Source organism: Rhinatrema bivittatum, chromosome 2 (genome assembly GCF_901001135.1).
Source record: "Rhinatrema bivittatum chromosome 2, aRhiBiv1.1, whole genome shotgun sequence".
In the NCBI taxonomy this organism is placed as follows: domain Eukaryota; kingdom Metazoa; phylum Chordata; class Amphibia; order Gymnophiona; family Rhinatrematidae; genus Rhinatrema; species Rhinatrema bivittatum.
The window spans coordinates 89,078,866-89,101,289 of record NC_042616.1 but is presented as its reverse complement, the minus strand read 5'-3'; the positions used below and the strand labels follow the sequence as shown (position 1 = coordinate 89,101,289).

Sequence of the window (22,424 nt, the reverse complement as noted above, 5' to 3'; positions counted from 1 at the left end):
CGTGGTGCAAACTTTGGGAGTGAGCAAGTAGGGGTGGTTACACATTTATCAGAAGTGTACTGTACTGGGATATTTTTATTTGATGAATCTGAAGAAGATTTTTACACTGTAGTGAAATTTCGATAACTCTCGCCTGTGTTTTCAGCTACCAATTTAGGATGTTTGCCAGGGTGTATCTGGAAGTATAGCACATGCTAGGGATGTTTGCATTATATAAAACTGTATATTTTCACAGCAACATGGCAGCGTTTATTGGAAAGAAGGCACCAAGGAAAGGCTGAAAAATCTGTCACCTGATCTGCCTTTGTACGAGCATTTGAAGGTAATCTCTACATTATGCATGTGTGCACATTAAGCAGATGTGTTCAGACCCCGGTCCTGGTGTACTTTGAACTGGTAGCCCTTGGGAGCATGCATGCGGGATTTACATGAAAAACATAGGTACAATTAACTAACTAGAAAGTCATAGGATTTCATCTAACCTAGGGAGAGAGCAAGTTACATATGCATAGATGATAACTTCACTGTCCCTGTATGATCATGCCTTGCTCAGTGGCTGCTAATCCAGAAACCAAAGGAGATCACATTCTTTCATGAATTTAACATATTGTCTTTGGCTCTGATATAAATCTTGTGCTTCACATTTTAGCCATACTATTGGAATGGTGCTGGCCTTTCTGGCTGGAATTATTCAGCTAGTAACTGCCGTGGAGTTTAGCCATATGCCATTTAACATACCAGCACCTTGGAGGTAGTTTTCTGTAAGAGGAAAGCTTATGCACAAGCTGTTCCTTAAGACAACATGAGTGACTAACTGAAAGAGTGCATTCAGTGTAGTATTTTGTTAAACAAATATAAGTAGAATAAAATAATACAGGCAGTCCTCGATCAGTTCACTGGAAAGGCGTTTTTCCCCTTTGTGCTAACCTTTGTGCTCCTTTTAATATAATTATATTTATGTTTGTTAATAATTTAACTTTTATTAATGTTATTTAGCTTTTTCCTTTGTTTAAAATTATTTCATTATTGACGTTTAAATGTATTAGACTAAGGAATTTTACTTCCTGCTTATTCTGTTTCATTGTAAACCGGTTTGATATGCATTTTATGCAGGAAAATCAGTATAAAAAAACTAAAAATAAATAAATAAAATAAATAAATGCCTGTATTGCACAGTACATTGCAGCACAATAAATATTCATATGATGGCACCTTCACAATGAGGATGTGGAGAGTGATACGCTGCTTATGATTCAGGAACTAGATGTGACTCCGGGCTCTTTTATGGCTCTTACAATCAACAGAACTTGTAAAAGGATACCAAACAGGTGGAGCAATATCTGATGTTATAAGGCATTAATTCAGGTAGTTATAATAGTCAGAAAACAGCTGGTTTTGTGTTTTTTAGATGTCCGTGGAGCTGTTTTCTGTTGATGTTAGACATTGATTAAATGCAGTGATAAAGTTTTATAAATTATGGTATTTATTTGAATGCCTTTTTGAAAGTGCCATGTCTGTATGTTTTTATGTACCCACCAAGAGTGGTAGATTGTGCGATTAAAATATCTTTTATATAAATAAAAAATGAAGAGGCGACTGTCATTTTCACTAAGGGGCTGATGGAATAGAACCTATGCCAAAACTGTCGCAGTTTTTTGGCACTTATTTTTTATACAGTGCGCAATAAAAACATGCAGCCCCACTCGATGTAATAACAATGATATGCAAATGAGACTCATGTTAAAAATCTGTGTCTAGGTAAAAAACCACTCACAAAAAAACCCATGCTAAAGCTCAGATGTAGAAAACTATGGAATAAATAAGTGTTAAATTCGGCACTAATTGAAAAAATGCTGCAGAGTTCCTTATTGGCTGTTTAAGGTGACAAGAGCCAAACGGGTGTACATAGATGTCCATCAAATTTTCTTGGACACTCCTCCTTGCAGGGGAATAAAAGGCAGCTCCTTCCAGGGCCATGTGCTGGGTGTTAGGAGTTGGTGGTGGATGCTGATGGTTGGAGATGTTTTGACTTGCTTTTCAAACTTACCAAGGAACCAGCCTTCACTGTATTTCCCTTCAGTGAAATTTTGAACCAGCGCCAATGGTACAAAGATGAAGTGGTCATGGCTGTTTCCAGAAAATTTAGGGGCAACACTGATGATCTTCATATGTGCATTGCAGACAACTTGTATATTTAGGGAGTGGAAATACTTCCTGTTACGGTATGCCATTTCTCTCCTGTGAAAAGTAAGAGCAACATGGGTACAATCAATTAAGAACATAAAAAGTTGCCATACTGGGTCAGACCAAGGGTCCAGCAAGCCCAGCATCCTGTTTCCAACAGTGGCCAATCTAGAATACAATACCTGGCAAGTACCCAAACACTAAATAGATCCCATGCTACTAATGCAGGTAATAAGCAGAGGCTATTTCCTAAGTCAACTTGACTAATATAGGAAAATTGAATCTTACCTGCTAATTTTTGTTCCTGTAGTTCCACAGATCAGTCCAGACTCCTGGGTTTTGCATTCCTGCCAGCAGATGGAGACAGAGAAAGTTTTACTGACATTGCTACAAAATCCAGAATGCCACATGCAATCCCTCAGTATTGACCTGTATCCAAGCCAAAATACTTTATTTCTAAATAATCAATTGTCAACTAATCCTTAAAATCCTCCAAGAACCGGAAGATGGTGACTTCTTTAGAAGTTCAAAACAAAACCAACAGCTTGAACCCAACTGACACCTGCATTCCACACCAAGAACAGAACAAGTGGGTGATTCTCATTCTCCACATATTGGGTGGGTTCTGGACTGATCTGTGGTACTACAAGAATGAAAATTAGCAGATAAGAACCAATTTTCCTTTCCATGTATGTACTTAGATAGGTCCAGACTCCTGGGATATACCTAAGCTCCCTAACCAGGGTGGTACTTGGAGAGTCCTGCTCGCAGAACACTCTCAAAGGTTCTGGAAGCCAGATTCCCAACATCCAAATGATGGTGCCTGGCAAATGCGCACAGTGACTTCCCTACAAATCTCCTGTGGAGAAAGCTGCTGAGCCTCGGCCCACGAGGCTGCCTCAAATCGCGTCCCTACAGGAACCGGTTGATCTTTAGCTATATAAGTCGAATCAATCACCTCCTTAAGCCATCACATAATAGTGGCCTTAGAGGCTTGACAACTTCTTTTCGTCTCACTCCACAAACCAAACAGGTGATCCAATCTTCTAAAGTTATTAGTCACCTTCAGATATCTCAACAAGACTCGCCACACATCCAAGAGCTTAAGCTCCCTTGTGTGAGGTGTGGAGGAGTCCAACTCTGGAAAAGCTGGGAGCTCCACTGTCTGATTCACATGAAATGCTGACACCATCTTAGGCAAAAAGGAAGGTACCGTACGCAACAAAACCCTTGATGCTGAGGTCTGAAGAAAAGGATCCCGGCAAGACAAAGCCTATATTTCCGATATTCTCCTAGCTGAACATATAGCCACCAGGAAAACCACCTTAAGGTGGTTTTCCTGGTGGCTATATGTTCAGCTAAGTCCTTAAGAGTTGCTTTCCTCAGTGGCTCGAAGGGAGCCTCACATAAGCCTCTGAACACGAGATTAAGGTTCCAGGATGGGCAAACTCTCCTTACTGGTGGACACAAATTCTTTGCCCCCGGAGTAAATGTATAACATCCAGATGCATTGACAGAGGAAAACTCTCTACCCTACCCTGGAGACAACCGAGAGCTGCCACCTGAATCCTAAGGGAGTTAAAAGCCAGACCCTTGACTAAACCCTCTTGAAGAAAGGACAAAATATGAGACACCATAGCTTTGAGAGACTGGACCCCATTAGTGATATACCAGACCTTGAAAACCTTCCAGACTCGCACATACAACAGAGATGTGAACTTTTGCCTGGCCTGTAACAGAGTGGCAATTACCACTTCGGGATATCCCGTGTCTCAAAAGTTGCCTCTCAAAAGCCAGGCCATTAAGCAAAAGCGTGCTCCCTGATCTGAAAATATTAGGCTCTGACAAAGAAGATTCGCTAGATGCCCGAACCGCAGCATCCATCCACAACCATGTTGATGAGATCTGCAAACCAAGGTTAGAGTGGCCACTCTGGTGCCACCAGAATTATATCACCTGAATGTTTCTCCATCCATCACAACACCTTGCCTACTAGGGGCCATGGAGAAAAGATGTACATAGGAGCGATCTGAGGCCAAGGGACAACCAGAGCATCAACGACACCCTCTGCTCTGTGTTCTCTTCGCAGACTGAAAAACTGGAACACCTTGGTGTTCTGATGAGTCTCAATTAGATCCACATTAGGACAACCCCACTTTTTGCGGATGAGCTGCATTGCCATCTCCGATAGCTCCCACTCTCCAGGGTCCTATACCCTGCGACTCAGAAAATCCACTTGCACGTTGTTGACATATGCAATGTATTATCCAGCTATTCTCTCCAAGTGTTGTTCCATCCAGAGAATCAACTCCTAAGCCTCCTGGGCTACTGGGTTCCTCCCTGCCAGTTGATATAGATAACCATCATTGCATTGTCCAACAGGATTCTTACCGACCGATCTCTCAATAATGGCAGAAAACCAAGTAAAGCGAAATGTACCACTGGTCTCTAACTGATTGATAGATCAAGAAGCCTCCTCCTTGGACCAGCAGCCCTGCATTGAATGACTCTGACACACCGCCCCCCAGTTTGCCAGACTGGCATTGGTGATAATTTCCCAATCCGTAACCTCTAGTTCCATACCATACTCCAGATTGGACTGAAGGAGCCACCAAGATAGATTGTCCCTGCTGACCCCCTTGAGCGGAAGGGGAAATGAAACTCCTCCAACAGTGGATCCCAACAGGAGAGAAGAGCTCTCTGAAGAGATTGCATATGTGCAAAGGCCCAAGGCACCAACTCCAAGGTCGAAGTCAGAGAGTCCAGGACCTGCAAATAGTCTAAGACCCTGCACACTGCCAGTCCCAACAACCAATGAATTTGCACCTGCAGCTTCAGCATCCTCTCCTCCATGAGAAACACTCTGCCACTCCGCATATTGAAGCAAGCCCCCACATACTCTAGGGTCTGCCTGGGAAGAAGGTGGATTTTCACCAGGGTCACCATCCAGTTGAGAGATTCCAGGCGCAACAGCACTTTCTGCACTGATTGATGACAAAGGTCCTCCGATTTTGCCTGAATGAGCCAGTCATCAAGATAGGGGTGTACCCTATCTTGTGGCGGTCTGCCGCCACAATCACCATAACCTTGGTAAAAGTACGTGGCGCCATGGCCAGACCGAACAGAAGAGCTCAAAATTAAAAATGTTACCCCAGAACCATAAACTGCAGAAACCACTGGTGCTCCAGCCAGATGGCTTTGTGCAGATATGCCTCCATCAAATCTAGAGAAGCCAGGAACTTGTCTTTGTGCACTGCTGCAATGACCGAATGCAGGGTCTCTATTCAAAAATGAGGAACTTTCAGAGCTGTATTCACCCTCTTTAGATCCAAAATTGGATGAAAAGTGCCTTTGTTCTTTGGCATGACGAAATAAATGGAATATCTTCCCATGCCTCTTTCTTCGCATGGGACTAGGACTATGGCATCTAGTCTCCCAGGTCGGTCTAGAGTTTCCCAAACTGCAAGCCACTTGTCGAAGGGACTGCAAGGGGAAACTATGAATAAATCTTGATTGGTACAAGAAAATTCTAAAGCATAGCTGTATCCTACTACACTGAGAACCCACTGGTCTGTGGTAATTTTGATCCACTCCTCGTAAAATAGTGCCAGCACTCGCCTACAGCTGGAATGGACCATCCTCGCTTCATTACGAGGATATTGCACCAGCTGGTTTTCCCCCTGCAGTGCCCTGGAAAGGTCTCCGATCTCCTGGAAAGGACTGCCCCCCAGGATTGACCTCTAGGACGGATTGCCTCTGAGGCCCCAAAGAATCCCTTGCTGGATGAAACCTTCTATTATCCTGAAAAGGGGACTGAGCCTGAAAGATCTTCAGCCTTTATGATTATCTTCAGCAACTTGTGCACCTTGGACTCCCCCAGGTGCTTCATTATCTGCTCTAGGTCCTCACCAAACAAGAGCTTTCCCTTAAAAGGAAGAGACCCTAGCTGAGACGGACTATACATCTACTGACCAGTTATGCAACCACAAAAATCTCTTGGCTGATACCGCAGACACCATGATCCTAGAAGATGTTCTGACCAGGTCGCTCAGAGCATCCACTCCATATGCCACAGCAGCATCCAAGAACTCAGCCTTCTGCACATCCTCACCTGACTGTGGCTGTGCCTCTTGTAACTCCTGGACCCAGCGCAGGCAAACCCTCTGCATAAAACCCGGTACAAATGTCTGCCCTTAAGCTCAGGGCCGAAACCTCAGACATCCTTTTGAGGTGAACTTCCAGCTTCTGATCTTGGACATCCCTTAAAGCAGCAGACCCCGCAACTGGAATAGTCATCTTTTTAGTGACTGCTGACATGGAAGTATCAACTTTGGGAAGCAACAACAGCTCCCATGTCTGCTCAGTCAATGGATAAAGCTTCGCCATAGCCCTCCAAACTCTCAAAACTGGCTTCGAGAGTATTACACTCTCAAATCACCAACTTCTTCACCTACATGGTATGGGAAGGCTTTTACTGGACCTCTCAAGCCATCCAGGACAGGATCTGCTCCCTCCAAATCAGGGCCCTCCTGAGCGACCTTGAGTCAGAGCTTCTGCAGCATTTGAAGAATTAAGGGCCACAGTTCCTCTTTATGAAAAAAGACGGACCACCATGGGGTTATCTCCCTCGGTAATGGGGATCTCCTCTGAATCCACCACTTGATCCAGATTGACTCCCTGGGGCACCCCCGGTGCTTCCATAGTGACATCAGAATCATCCACTGCATCTCTCGATGCTGAGGCAAGCTCCAATACATGCTTGATGGGTGAAGGCCACTTCCTTTTTGCCTGCCCAGGCTTATGTCCTGGAAACGGATTCTCTGAAGGCTGGGTCCGGGTTTCAGATCACGCCTCCCCGAAGAGCTGTTTAGCTAAATAGGTCTCATGTATCAAGAGAATAAATTCTGTGGAAAAAGGCCATGTGGACCCAAGAATTGGATCATCCAACTGAATGGGCTCAGGAATAGGCTTAACAGGAACATCCTCCCCTTCAGAGCCCCCATGTCCCTCTCTGGTGCCCAAAAATGCTGGAGATAGCCTTGGAGGGGAATCCCCATCCCCCACCTCTGCCAGCGCTGAAAAAGCCGCCTGAGATTCCAAAAAGGCTGAGGTTCCGCGCTAACGGGGAGAGAAGCCCCAGCCTGCTGCGAACCCCCGATGCGACTGAGGAGCAGGAGTGAGCACATGTTTTTTCTTTGATGCAATGACAGGTCTCCCAGACATCCCTTCACTGCCCAATATGCAGCCCGTGCACAACCCGCCCCGGTTGAGCCTCGACCATGATGACCTGCAAGCGTGGCAGACGAAGCCACGCACCATGCTGCACGTGGCCACAAACGTGGGGAACCCCTCAGCTACAGCCACCGACTGCACTCACTCTTTCACTGAGTAGAAGCGCCTAAATATACCAGCCGCCACAAGCAGGAAATGTCCTATTTTTTTTTTTTTAACAACTTTATCATCAACAAACAAATTAAGCATACTTCCCTGCTTTAGGCTGGAACACAGAGAAGCAAGTGGGAACAAGCTGCTTCCATGCTGCCTCAAGCCACCTCAGCAGCCTCATGAAGGGGAGGTATCTGCACCACCAGATTTGCACCCCCATGGAGCTAAGGACTGAGCATAACAAAGGTTCACCAACCCCCAGCTCATCCGCCGCAGACCAGGGGGGGAATGGTCCCACCAGGACCTAGCAATCTCCTGGGAGGAAGGCTATTTCTTCTTCTTTCCTTTTTTTCTTCTTTTTTTTTTAAACTCTAGAATTGCAGGTTTTGCACCATCTTCTATCTGCTGGAGATAGAGCAATACTGAGGGACTGCAGGTGGCGGTCTGGATTATGTAGCAGTGTCAGTAAAACTTTCTCTGTTTTCATCTGCTGGCAGGGATGCAAAAGCCAGGACTAATCTGGGTACATATAGGGAACAGTATAAGGGCGTCTCCACCAGAAACTTGTTCAAACCTTTTTTAAACACCAATAAGCTAACTGCCTTAACCACATCTCTCTGGCGTTCATCTGAGCAACGATGTTTCAAATTATGTATCCACAATTGTAAATGTTGCAATTATGCAAGCCACACAGTGGTATTACAGCTGCTTCTCCTACTGTAGTCCATTGATAAATTTGTAAACCGCCTAGACGTTATAATAGACAGCATATAAATAAATAAATAAATGCCTTGAGAAAATGCAAACCTAACTGGTTCTCTCATAATTGAACAGCTTTTTAGAACCCCCCCCACCCAAGGCTTGCATAGATGGCCATATGTTTTCTTCTTCAATCATACTTCTATGTATCTATGAGTTCGCAATTTTTATATCCATCCCCAGATCTGTGTCCCCTTTTCACAGCATTTCCGTGGAGTTCTTTGAACAGCTCCTTGGTGCTTATAGTTGGGTGTTTGCTTTGAAATGCACCACCCAGCAGAGAGAACTAAGAGGAGCTAGCTGCTGAATTTATCCTGTCATCATGTGTGTATCAGTACAGTTTAACTCAGGTTGGGCCATTTCACTTGGTGTGTGCCTTTGTAGGTGACTGGGTACACCAGAACTGTAAGGATTTAGAATTTCTGCAAAAGAATAAGGGGGTGGACACTTACAAATGGAATTCTTGGATATATTTTTTTACTTGGCAGGGGTATGGTAGGATGTTTTAGGATGTTTGTAACAAACGCTGTTTTAATGCCTTTTACTTCCAGCCTATAAGACAACAAAAGTTGGACATTTTGAAATGAAGTACAGATTTTCTATAGCTACTGCATGTTTAATGTTTTTGAAATCATTTTTGTCCGTTGGTAAAGTTTTAGATTCCCACTAATTGTAGCACTTACATTCTCAATATGATTCTTGAAAAAAAGATGTGTGGGTGGAGTAGGGGGAATAATGTTCAGCCTGGCATATTTACTAGAGGCCCGCCAAACTATAATATTAATTCTGTTACACAGATGGTCGCAAATTAAATTATCACAACTCATGTGTGAATATCAAAATGTGTCTGTAGCAACTTTTTTTTTTTGTTTTCCTGTTTGTATGGAAAGCAAAGTTGATCAGCTTCAAAAGTCAGCTCTTTACTGGTGGGAAAACCCTTCTGTCCATCCTGAAATCAGGTCTTGAGGGTGCCAGAAGGAAATATCAGCAGTCCTGCTCCTGAAATGCTATTTGTTATGGTATGCGCTGCCAGGGTGAGGCACACACAGGGGGGAGTGTGGGAAGAGGATGTGGGCATGACGGGTGCCAGCATGGAGTTTATACTTAGTACCAAAGTCAGCAGCATTTGCTTGCAATATTTTTCTAGGCTTCTTTTGCGGTCAGGGAGAGCCCCATCTGGATGGATTCTAGTACGACGCAGGAGTGTCGTCATCTAGAGGAATCTGTCGGAGGAGCGCAGCAGTTGGCTGATGTCACTGGCTCACGGGCCTACAAGGTAGGTGCTGTGTCAAGGAAGCAGGGAACATTCTCCAGGCTGAAGGTCGCCTGCGTGAAACAGGGTGTGTCCTTGCGTACATTTTGCCTGTTAAGAGTTTGCTTTTTGCCATGTCCTCACTCAAATTTTAAATGTTTCTCAACCTTATTAATGCTTAATTCGTGATACTAATTAAAAGAAAATAATAAAAATATATAGTATATGATATATGAGATTTTTGTTGTTGTTGTTGGATGGGAACGAGTGTCGTAATGGTGGTGGTGGGAAACGGGGTGACAATAGGGAGGGTAATTTTCAAACAGCCCGCAGACTTTTGCCTGAATTTTCCAAGCTGACCTACGTGCATAAGTCATTTTGAAAATTCGCAGGTGTCTGCTCCTGCCAATCATCTGTGACTTTGTGCGTCTAGATTTACACACGTACATTCGAAAATGGAAAAAGAGTGTGGAAAACCTATTTCTGCCCTGGCTCCATGCACATAAAAAGTGTGCGCTTTGCTTTTACACGCACTGATGATTTTCTGGCATAACCTGGGTTATGTGCATGCAAATACTTTAGAAAATCCATGCCTATGGGAGGAGGAGGAACAAACGGAAGCAATCATCAGTCCCATCATGGTACTTACCATCACAATCTGATGTAAAAAAAATATGAGTACCTTACAACTGAAAAGGAATCGGTGGTGGGACAGAGTTATGAACAGAGCCACCACATCTCTTGCTTTCTCTTTCTTACTTGCCATTATCATCCTCTTGCCTCTTCAAATTCCTCCATCCTCGCTTTTTTCCACCCCCATCAGCAATTGCTCTTTCCCTACTACCCCCTCATCTTAGCTTCCCTAATTTCAGGTGCTCTGCCTGCAACCTCCTTCCTCCCTCTCGCAGCCATCCTGCCCCCCTCCAGTTGCTCCAGCTGCTGGCACTCTTCCCCTACTGCTGCTGACTGCACAGCTCTGTTTACTAAACCTTAGCTGTACAGCCTAAGGCTACTTCCTTGTTCCTGGAAGTACTGTCTGGGCTGCATGGCTCTGTGGGCCGTGTAGACTAAGCACTCTCCTCATAGGCACAAAATGGCTGAAACCTTCAAATGCATGTGGCCTTGGATTTTTTTTCTTTTTAAAATATGTTAACCGGTTTATGTTTTATTTGATGACCCATGTACAAATTGTCATGCCAATAACGTTTCCTGAATCTGAATCTAGTAAATAGAGCTGTGCAGTAGCAAGGGAGCAGCTGAAGCAACTCTAGGAGCAAGATGTCTGCAAGGGAGAGGAGGAGGAGGTACATAGACTTACTCAGTGGGGGAGGAGGGACATAGGAGGGAGGGGAAAGAGGATGGGTAAAAGCCAGGGTAGAATGAAGAAATTAAGAGGAAGGAGGGAAGGAGAGGAGAGGAGATACATTATGGATGTATGGGAAAGGAAGAGGAGACAGGAAGGATGGGTGACACACGAGTCTACTTACGTTCCTGCGCCCGCTTGGCAGAACGTCTCTGGCTAAAATCCCCTGCCCATGCAGACTTCATATATTTCAAATTCATGCTGACCACTTTCAAGTCTGCTATTGCACTTGCCAAAGAAGACTACTATGTTCATCTGACAAACTCTCTTACATTCAACCCTTGCTGTTACGTTCCCACACTCAATTCCTTCCTCAAACTTCCCTCGCCTCCCTCCTGCCCTACACTCTCTGCCCAGACTATGGCTACTTCCATGACAAGATTCATAAAATTAGTCTTGAGTTCTCAACCAAGTCACCTTTACCTGCCTCTCCCCCATTTCTTTCCTCTGCCCTTCCCCTGGCCTCCTCCACACTCTCCTCCTTTCCTGAAGTCACAGTGGAGTAAACTGCTTGTCTCCTCTTTTCCTCCAAACTCATTACTTGTTCCTCTGACCCTGTTCCCATCCGATTCCTCAGCTCCATCTCCACTGCAGACATCCCTTCCATCTGTCATGCTCCACTGTTACTGTTCCTGCTACTTTCAAACGTGCTATAATCATACCGCTCCTTAAAAAAAACCTCACTGGATCCTACCTGTCCTGCCAACTATCATCTCATCTCCCTTCTTCTTTTGCTGCCAAACTACTTGAATGTGCTGTTCACCCCCGCTGTCTTGACTTTCTTACATCTCAAGCTATTCTTGATCCATTCCAGTCTGGTTTTTGGCCTCTACATTCAACTGAAACAGCCCTTGCCAAAGATTCCAATGACCTGTTTATGGCTAAACCCAAAGGTCTTTACTCTGTCCTTATCCTCCATGACCTGTCTGATGTTTGAGACTTGATCACCACTTATTCCTTGATATGCTGTCCTCGCTTGTGTTCTGTCTTGGTTCTCTTCTTATCTCTCCCATCACACTTAACATTTCCTCTGGTGGTTCCTTCTCTACTGCCATTCCATTATCAATTGGGGTGCCTCACAGTTCTGTCCTGAGTGCTCTTCTCTTTTCACCATATACTAATTCCCTTGGTACTCTGATTTCCTTTCATGGCTTTCAATACCATTTTCATGCTGATGACTCCCAGATCTACCTTTCCACACCAGAAATTTCACCAGAAATCCAGTCCCAGATCTCAACCTGCTTATCTGACATTGCTGCCTAGATGTCTCACTGCCAAGACAGAGCTCCTCATCTTTTCCCCCAAGCCCACCTCCCCTCTTCCTCCTTTCTCTATTTTTGTGGAAAGCACAGTTATCCTTTTGGTCCCCTCAGCCCATAACCTAGGAGTCATCTTTGACTCCCCTCTCTCCTTCTCTATGCATATCAAAAACTCTTCTAAAACATGCCATTTCTATCTCTATAACATTGCCAAAATCTATCCCTTCCTTTCTAACACACTACATGAATATTTATCCACTCTCTCATCTCCTCCTGCTTAGACTATTGCAACTTGCTCCTTTCAGGTCTCCCAGCAAGCCATCTTTCTCCACTGCAATCTGTCCTAAATTCAGCTGCACGACTTATCTTTCGCCAAACTTGTTAGCTCACATAACCCCTCTTCTGAAGTCACTGCATTGGCTCCCTATCTGCTCCCATATCCAGTTCAAGCTCTTCTTTTTCACCTACAAATGCCTTCACTCTGCAGCACCTCACTACCTCTCCTCTCTACACCCCTCCTCGTGCAATCCATTTGTCAGACAAGTCACTCCTATCTGTGCCCTTCTCTTCTACCGCCAATTCCCAACTCTGTGCTTCCACGTGACTGCACCGTGTGCTTGGAATAATCTTGAACTTGTGTGTCATGCTCCCTCTCTCACCATATTTAAATCCCATCTAAAGACCCACCTTTTTGAAGCTGCTTTTAAATCTTAGGCCTGATTGTCTGCCTTTAGCCTCAGTAACTAACTTTCTTTTCTTTTAACCATTGTCTTACTTTATGAAATGTCCCCAAGTCTCTTGCTCTGTATGTTTGTCTTATTAGTTTGTAAGCTCTGTTGACTATCTTTTTTGTGTGTTTGTACAGTGCTGCACATGTCGTGTAGCTCTATAGAAATGTTAAGTAGTAGCAGAGAAGAAAGGAGAGACAGAGGAGCCATATTGGGAGGGAGGGGAAGAGGAGACATGGTAGGTGGGATGGAGGGATGAGAGGTAGTAATATTGGAAGGGACAAGAAAAGTGCCTGGAGAGTGGGATATGCAGGTAGGAGACAGGGTGAGAAGGAATAGAGAGAAGAAAGGAATGAAACAATAAAAGAAATCAGAAAGAAAGAAGTTAGAGAGAAAAAATATTATTCTATGACAAGCAGGATGGTAGTTCTCACCCATGGGTGACATCATCGGATGGAGCCTGGCACGGAACTTTGATCTCAAAGAATCTAGAGCTTTCAGCATGCCCTATTGAGCATGTGCAGCTGTAGTCATCACAATACCCCCTAGGCAGAGTCCCACAGTCTCCTTTTTTTTCCGTAGAGCCGTGTGGTTGTGGAAGCCGCTTGCCCACGGTATTCAGCTTTGCTCTCTTCTCATTTTTGTAAGTGATTTTTTCTAGAGCTACAGTTGTTTTCTTCCCTTTTTCTCTTAAGATAGTTTTATTCTTCTATTTTTCCTCTTCTTTCCAACTGTCGGCTGGCCACATGGTGGGCTTCCCCTGTGCAGCCTGGCAGAGTCTGTTACTTAAAAAAAACAAACCAAAAACTGCCCCTGTCCTTACTCTGTCTGTTTTTCTCTTTTTCCACAGTGCTGACAGGACTGACCTTTGCAGTACGGTGATCTGCGTAGGCTGCTGAGCGTGGGGACTCTCCTGAGTTCTACCCAGGCTGAAGTTCCATGGCGGTTCACCGATCGATCGGCATCGATGGATTCAGATTGAGTATGGATCGAGGACCATGCTGTTCCTGAGGGGGGGGGGAAGAGAACTCATCCTCCCCACATTTCAAGGAACTAGTCTCCGTGGGTGGGAGTCCTTGATGACGTTGCCTCCCCTCCTGCTTGCCAGCCTTGGCAATGCAGTCTCCCGGGAGAGAGGGCGAGCGGAGTCTGGGCTAGCAGCTTGCTGCTGCACCTCTGTGCCATGCCCATGAATGGTTGCCCATGCATGGTTGTGACCAGCGCACTGTTCATCTGACACATCAATGTCGGAACCATGTCGGGGACTGGGCCCAGCTTCGAGTACTATGGTTACACTTGATGCCGTCGAGGTCCAGGGTCACTCTCGTTGCCATCGAGGTGTGTGACTGCTCATGATACTGTAGTGGTTTTCTGTGCCGTCGGCATTGGTGGAACTGGAGTCTTGCTGCACCAGCTTGGGCATTGGTTGGGGGGGGGAGGAGTACAGTGCAAGTCGATGCCCTCGATGCCGCTGATGCCTTGAAACTGCGCTGCCCTCGATACCATTGATGTCGTAGTGCCATCTGCCCTTGGTGCCACGATGTGGTGCACTTGATGGTGCCCTCAGCGCCACAATGCAGCACACTCAATGATGCAGTGCCTTCAATGCACTCGATGCCTTGGTGCATTTACCTCGGTGTCCTCACTGCTCGCGATGCTTCGGTGCCCTCAGTACCATCAATGTCGCTGTGCCCTCAATACCCATGGTGCTCTTGATGCCTGTGGGGCCCTTGATGCCATGGACGCCCTCGATCCATCAAAGGTGCATACATGGCCTCCCTTTTGGCTGTTGAGGTTGAAACAGTTGCAGGCCCTTGATGCTGTTGAGATGCATAGCATTGATGCTGCGGCATCATGATGACCTCAATGGCATCATGTTGCGGTGCTGCCCCAATACCATTGACGCCGTTGAAGCCATTGAGGTGCGGGGCCACAGTAGAGGCCTTTGGATCACCAATGCCTCTCATTACTGCCTCGATTATGTCGAGCTCCACCACCCAGGCACCGGGGTTGCCATTGAGAGCCCTAGATATCCCTGAGGCCATTGACTGCTGAGTCTCTTTGAAGCCCCCATGTGCAGCCCTCGGGTGGCAAGGGTTTTTTCTTATGGATTGAGTGCAGGGGTAGCCATCTACTCAAGGCACCCTGGTGCATCTGTACGCAGTGGTCTGGTGCCCTCAAGCCTCCTGGGTGGTGTCCAATACGGAGCACTGAGAAGCTCAAAGCTGTCCCTTCAGCCGACAGTCCCAGCATTGGAGGCCCCGTCAAGATGTGCACACCATCATTGTTAATGGGTGCTAGAGAAGCTCTTGTCAGCTGTAATGCTTGCAAAGCCATCGAACTTGCAGCATCGACACCCCCGGATGAATAGGTGAGGTGAGGGGACCTGCCATTGCCAGTCATCAATTCTTTTTGGCATCGGTGACCTGTGGGTGGGCTGCAGGGCCTCTCCCTGCAGATACCTATGGCTTCTTTGGTTAATGCCTTTGGGCATTGAGTCCCCATTGGAGCCCCTGGGTGGTCAACTTCTGTGGGCACCTGTGGCACCAGGGATGGCACTATATACCGTTGAACTGATTATAGTTCAGTTTATTGTAGTCAGGGCCCTGGGTGCAAAGTCGGGTGCCCTGTGGTGGCTTTGCATTGGTTAGTGCAAAAGTGCAGTGGGCCCTACGAGCACTGTCACAGCTCTGGGCACCAGTCGGAGATTGAAGGACATGTCCGTAGTTCTCCATAAGCACCTTCGATCGCCAGGGACTTTGCTGCTGTCGGCCCCTGTGGGACTTGCATGTGAGTTGTTTCTATCACAGTTTTGAGGGCCTGCCTCTCTAAGCGTTATCAGGTACTGGAGGGGGCGATGCCACAGATTGCCACCCTCCACCATACCTTACCCAGAGCACCAGTGGTGCTGGGGATGCCACCGTCACACTGTTCTCTTCACTTCGCTGGAGTTACTGTGGTGTATCTTGGGAAAGATAAGGCATCTGTTCCAAGTGCCTCAGACCCTGGCAGGTGGCATTCTCTCTGTCTGAATTCCTCAGCCATACTAGAGTTCTGCCATCTTTTGTCATGGTCTCAGCCTCCATGTCAGGCTGCACTGCATAGTGCTGAGGAGCACTGGTGGGGGAGGCATCTTTACACACTCTGTGCTTGGTCATGAGGCAGCATGTAGCCACTGACTCTGGCACATGGTTCTCGGTCCTCGCTGGGGCATGGGATTTCTCCCACAAGCACGGCGCTTAGGATCATAGGTGTGTCATCATCCATGGATGGATTACCACTGCATGAGTACCGTCTAGCATGCTTTCGCAGCAGAAGGTTTCCAGTTGCCTTCTGTCGCCCGGGCATTTGTGCATGTGGGTTTTTTTTTTCCTTCTGGGTGGTCACAATAGGTTGTGTTCCGTAGTCACAGGACTGACCTAGGACCGCATTTCTATTGGATCCTGAGGAGAGTGGACATAGAGAGAGTGGCTCAGAAATCCTCTCCTTTCTCAGCAGAGGAATGTGAATTTCGTCCTCTACCATGTCCAACTCCCCTTTCTTGTGGAAGTCCCTGGTAAGTTTTTTCTCTGATCAGGGGCTTCAATCCTCTGAATCGGTGCCTTGGAGGCCATGGACCGTCTTTAACTGGGGCCCCTCCGGGAATTGCAGTGGCGACCTCCCCTATCCGAGGCTGGCTGCCTGTGGTAGGTTGGTCGCTTCAGCACCTCAACAATCAGTGATTGTGTCTCAACTCTCCTTTGAGGAGTTACTAGGTAGTTCAGGATCGGGAGGTCCCAATCCTACTGCTTCCCTCTCCCCTCTGGAAGGGAAGATTTGACTGGGTTCCAGGGCATCTCTTTTGGGTTCCCCTCTGGATGCCCAACTGTGCATCCCTTTGAGGGGTATCCCTCGTTTTCTGTTCCCTGACAAGGGATGGCGCCAGTCCCAAGAACCGGTCGAGAATAGCGCTCTTTCTTGGGCGCTGTAAGATACAGCAGGTCTATCCATGAGGGAGCCTGTCCAGTGTTGCTCCCCGGTGACCCTCCAGGTTTTCCCCTGTTCAGGAGTCACGTTGATATCTGCTGGACTCTGTGGGTGTCTTCCTTAAAGGATTGCTATTGTCAGTCATTCTTGCCTGCGGGACCCTCCTCTGTGGTGGGTCCATCAGCTGGGCGAACGTGCCTTTCATCCTTTTGCCATGTCCATATGGCTGAGGGAGTTGGGGGCCAAGAACCCCTCCAACAGAGGTACTGCCCTTTGCTTGCGGTAGCATGCAAGTTATTCTTCCCCTCTTTTGAGGATCACCCTCTCTGCAGACAGAGGAGTCCTGGGTCATGCAGTGTTGTCCATTGCTGGGCCATGTGCTTCTTTGGGGAGGGGGGGGGGAATATATGCATTCATGGCTAGGGTAGTGATACCTCAACCAGGTGCTTGGCACTCTGTTCTGAGATTGCCCTGGGCCTGCCCTGATGCCCTTTGGGTTTCTAGGTCGGTAATAAAATCATGTTCTACCGGGGATTTGCGTATGTGATTCAGTGCCTTCCCATCTCCTAGTGGAGCCTTAGGGATTTCTCCCTTGGGGCAATTGCTCTCCATTTCTGCTGTTCCAAGAAGACTGATGGGTTACCACTGTCCAGCATGCCTTCGCAGCGAAAAGCTTCCAGTAATCCTCTGCCGCCTGTCCAGTGTTGCTCCCCGGTGACTCTCCAGGTTTTCCCCTGTTCAGGAGTCACGTTGGTATCTGCTGGACTCTGTGGGTGTCTTCCTGGGGCAGTTGCTCTCAGTTTCTGCTGTTCCAAGAAGACTGAGGGCCCTATCAAAGTGGGTTACTCCCTACTGGTTTCGGCAAAGAGTTGTTTGCTTGGGGTTGATAGACAACTGGGCGACCTGTGCTTGCCCCAGCAGTCCATCAATCTACTTTCTTGTATTTTTCGCTCCTTCCAATTGGCTTGTTGGGTGGAGGAGAGGTAAAGCTAAGGCACCTGTGGTATATCTCTGTATACCTGCAGGGAAGGATACACCATGTTTTTTCACTTATTTTCGCCATTCTCTGGTTAATGCTGCCTTAGTTTTTCTCATTCTCTAGGTTGCCCAAGAGGCTTTCTTGCTCCCCTTTGCTATCCTGTGACAGGATAGATGAACCTGTTCTGACAGGTGCTCTTGAGTGAACTTCAGGCCTATCTCATCTCCCTGCTTGGGAGATTTGGGCTACAGGTCTGTTTTGGGAATTGTTTCTCATCCCCTGAAACTATTGACGCTGTCCTGCGTGGTCAGCTAGGTCTGATGCTTCAGCACGCAGTGACTGTCCCAGGTCTTGCCGTGGTTTGCTACTTGTTCTTCCAAGCGTTGCTTGAGTTTCTTCTGCCCATTCGGATACCAGCCAACCCTGGGCCCTGTTCTCCAGATGCATTCGATCCTTTGGATGTCAGTGGACGACAGTTTCTTTCTGGAGAGATCTTGGGCCCCAGTTTGTTTTTTGGTTGTTTTTTTCACACCGAAGGAAACTGTGCAGATTTTGTCCAAGAGTCTCTCTTGTTTACATCTCTGGGTCCTTGCTGTATCCAGGAGGACCTAGATCCAGTTTTTGCTGGGGTTTACTTATCAGGAACCCTGCTTGTGGACTTCTGTGATAACACATTCCTGAGCGGAGGTTCGCGCTCTGGGCTCCTTGGGGATCCATGAGCATATAGCTTTTTTTTCAACATTCACCTGCTCTATTTTTGCTGTGCCTTTGCAGCTTAACGATCATTTGAGCTTAGGGATCCCTTGCTGATTTGGAGGCAACGCATAGGATGACAAGCAGGCTGAGGAGAACTGTACTTGACAAGCCAGCCACGCCCGACAACAAAATGACAGCGGACATGCTGTTTGCAGTGGAGGGAGTCTCTGAAGTCCTGCTCCGGGAAATCATGAAGGCGGTCTCGGCTTCCTTAAATGACAAGCAATAGAAATTGCAATCCTCGCTGGATGAGCTGCATGAAAAATGTGCCAATGACTAGTCGCAGCTGTCTGCCATCGATGCCAAGGTGAATCACCAGGAGGAATGGCAAGATGAGGCCGAGGCTGCCATATTAACGTTGCAAGCTAAAAATCAGGACCAGAAGATAAGCTTGATGAGCTTGAAAATTGTTCCAAGAGGAACAATATTCAAGTCGTAGGCCTACCGGAGTCACTACAAAATGAGGCATTACATCAGTGGTTTGAGGAATGGCTGCCTGTAGGCCTGGGCATATTGGTCACTGGCCAACCTATCTTGGTGGAAAGGGCTCACCACCTGGGGCCACCTGCTGATTTGAACCACAGGCCCCGGCAGGCCATCACCGGATACCTCCACTACATGGATAAGAATAAGATTCTACTAACCTACCGTAAAAAGAAAGCTGCTGTATCAGGGCCAAAAAATCCTGCTGTTTCCTGATTTTTCAGCCAAGGAGCTCACTGCTCACAAAGAAATGACACCTTACTGCACTCAGCTTTTCAATAAAGGGATCTGGGTGTTTCATCATAGAGAAATATGCATCTTCTCTACTAAGGAGAAGGCGCGCAGCTTCCTTGAAGGGCTTTGACAGTACAAATATGGTGGCAACTCTGTTAATTTCCTGCCCTATTGATTTCTTTCCTTAACCAGCCTAATTTTACTAGTACGGAAGAAGTCTGTTCCTGCATTGAGGGTGTGGACTGTTCCAGTGTCTCCTCGTGGATCCCCAGAGTTCTTGGTCCAAGATTGGTTTGGACTGGAGATTTGGGCTATAGAGCTTTGGTGAATTATGTTAGATGTTGTTCAGAGAATGAATGACTGTGTTTGGTTGAGTGTGTGGCTGAATCTTATCATGCTATTTGTTTGGAAAGCACATTTTTTGTTCCTCCTTAACATGCTGGGGGAAGCGGGGAGAGAGGGTCTCTGCTACCACATGAGACCTATGCTGCATGGCTCTTAGTTTGGTTTTCTTCTCAATGTCTAGTCTTGTGGTGGGGTCTTTAAATGTAGTGGGATTGAACTCTCCTATTAAGAGGAAAAAAATGTTGCAGGAGTTTAAAAGAAAAATAAAAAGTGAACGTGGCCTTTCTACAAGAAACTCACCTTTCTGATTTAGAGCATCAGAAGCTGAGGAGGGAATGGGTAGGTCATGCTTTCTATTCTTCTTTTTCTTTCAACCAAAGAGGGGATGCTGTCTTAATTGCTAAGTGGCTTACTTTTCACATGGAGGGGGTAATTTCTGATCCAGAGAGGCTTTATGTTATTGTTAGGGAGGTGTTGCAAGGGTTAAAAGTTTTGCTTGTCAGTGTATATGCGCCCAATAAATATTCCCATGTCTTCTTTTCTCAATTGACTGCTAAACTTGTGTCTTGGGAGGAATATGCTGTGATTATGGGTGGTGACTTCAGCATCACTGATATTCTGCAGTTTGACTGCAAACCCCTCCAAGATCCCGCAGAAAAATCAAACGGACAATTGAATTGGCTTCCTCTGTAAAGATCTGCAGCTAATTGATTCCTGGCAGATTCTGCACTTGGATGGGGCAGGTTTTACCCACTTCTCCCAATTACATAGCCTTTATACCAGGCTGGGCTACCTTTTGCCCACTGAAACTTTATTTTCTAAGCTTGAGTATAGCTCTATTGATTCCATTTTGTTTTCTGATCATGATATGATGATTTGTTCCTTGGGGCTGACCTGAGATGTTAAGCCTTCCAGAAGGTGGAGAATATCTCCTTGGTTGTACAAGGATCAGAACTTTGATACTTTCCTTAAAACCAAGTGGGAGGAATGTATAGAATTTAACTATACATTGGATGCAGACGATATCACCTTCTGGAACGCTGCCAAAGCAGTCTTGAGGGGCCATATTTGGCTTATCAGGCTCAGCAAAAAAAAAAGATCAATCATAATCTCCTTCTTCTTACGAAGAAATTGATATTGCTTAAATACTCTCATACTCAGACCCTTGATGATGTCACCAAGAGGGAGCTTTTGGAGACAAAATGAGAATTAAATGAGCTTATTACAATAAAATCCCAGCAGAACATAATGTATTACAAATATAAGCTGCATCAATGGGGCAATAAGCCCAGGAATCTATTCACCAAATTGGTAAGGAGTGATAGAGGACTGCAGGGGCTGATAACTCATTTGCGCTATACTTCTCACTATCACACGCAGGTGCCTGATATTTTGTCAGCCTTTGTTCAATATTATAAGCAAATTTATATGGCTTCCAGCTCATCCATTTTAGCCAGGAATGCCTTTTTTGATGCTCTGCCTATACCAAAGTTGTCTGAAGCTGTTAGGATGAAGCTAGATGCTCCTGTACAGAATGGGGATGTGATGGCGGCAATAAAGCAATTAACATTAGCAAAATTGTTGGGTCCCGATGGCTAGGGCCAGAATTTTATATGATTTTGGGACCTTTGGTGATCCACCCCTTAATCAGTATGTTTCAAATTGCAAAAACCAGGGGATACTTGGATGGGGAGCATAATTTAACAACAGTAGTTTTCCTACCCAAGCCTGGCAAGGATGCGGAATATCTGGAAAATTATAGGCCTATAATACTCCTCAACCAAGATGTTAAACTGTTGGTGGCAGTCCTGGCGGCCCGTTTGAACCAGGTAATTTAAGAAGTAGTACATAGGGACCCAACGGGTTTCATTAAAGGTCGACTATCCAATTCTAACTTACTAAAAGCGCTTTTGGCATTACAGTCCTCCAAGATTTGAAACCCAGATAGGATTCTTGTCAGTTTGGATGCCGCCAAAGCTTTTGATTGTGTGGAGTGGCCATATTTGTTGTGGGTGTTGGGACAGTTTGGACTTGGTGATGAGTTTGTTGGATGGGTCCAGCTGCTCTACCATCAACCCTGGGCTCAAATCCTGGTCAGTGGTTTCCTATCTGAACCTTTTGTACCCCCTTGTATCCCCTGCTTTTTGTCCTTACCCTTGAGCCCTTGGCCATCAAGCCACGCAACATGGCTTCCTACCAGGGCATCCAGTTGCAGCATCAACAGTTGAAACTGGGACTGTTTGCTGATGACATGATGCTTTTTGTTAGGAATCCTGGGGTAGCGCTGGGGGATATTTTACATGCCATCGAACAATTTGGTTCATTTGCAGGCCTGTGGCTAAAATATGATAAATCTGAAGCTTTGCCTCTGGATATCTCCCTTGCTAGTAGATGGCCTGGGACTTTTCCATTGACATGGGCTACATCCTGTTTGCGTTACTTAGGGATTCAATTAGATGCATGAGATAAGACATTGTATGATGCCAGCCTCATCCCTGTTCTTAAAAGAGTAAAGCTTCAGCTTCATTGATGGAAAGACCTTCCCTTATCCTTCTTGGGGCAATGTGCCTTGATCAAGATGGTAATACTCACTACATTTCTATATTGTTTACAAATGTTGACCATCTAGTTAAAAGGCAAGGATACGGGCTTTTAAGTCAGTTATAGGGACTTTTATTTGGGGTGGATGGTGTGCCAGAATCAAATTCGACACGCTACGTTTAGACAAGGA

The 22,424-nt window shown here is 46.1% G+C and overlaps 1 protein-coding gene across 5 annotated transcripts in view; it reads left to right on the top strand.

Moving 5' to 3' along the window:
- Positions 1 to 22,424, top strand: part of XYLB (xylulokinase) — a 326,783-nt gene that overhangs the window by 39,496 nt on the left and 264,863 nt on the right. For all 5 annotated transcript variants that reach the window (XM_029588417.1, XM_029588418.1, XM_029588419.1 and 2 more), the window contains 2 exons: positions 236 to 322; positions 9,476 to 9,604. In XM_029588417.1, coding sequence (XP_029444277.1) covers positions 236 to 322; positions 9,476 to 9,604 — 216 coding nt within the window. The remainder of the gene's footprint in view (positions 1 to 235; positions 323 to 9,475; positions 9,605 to 22,424) is intronic.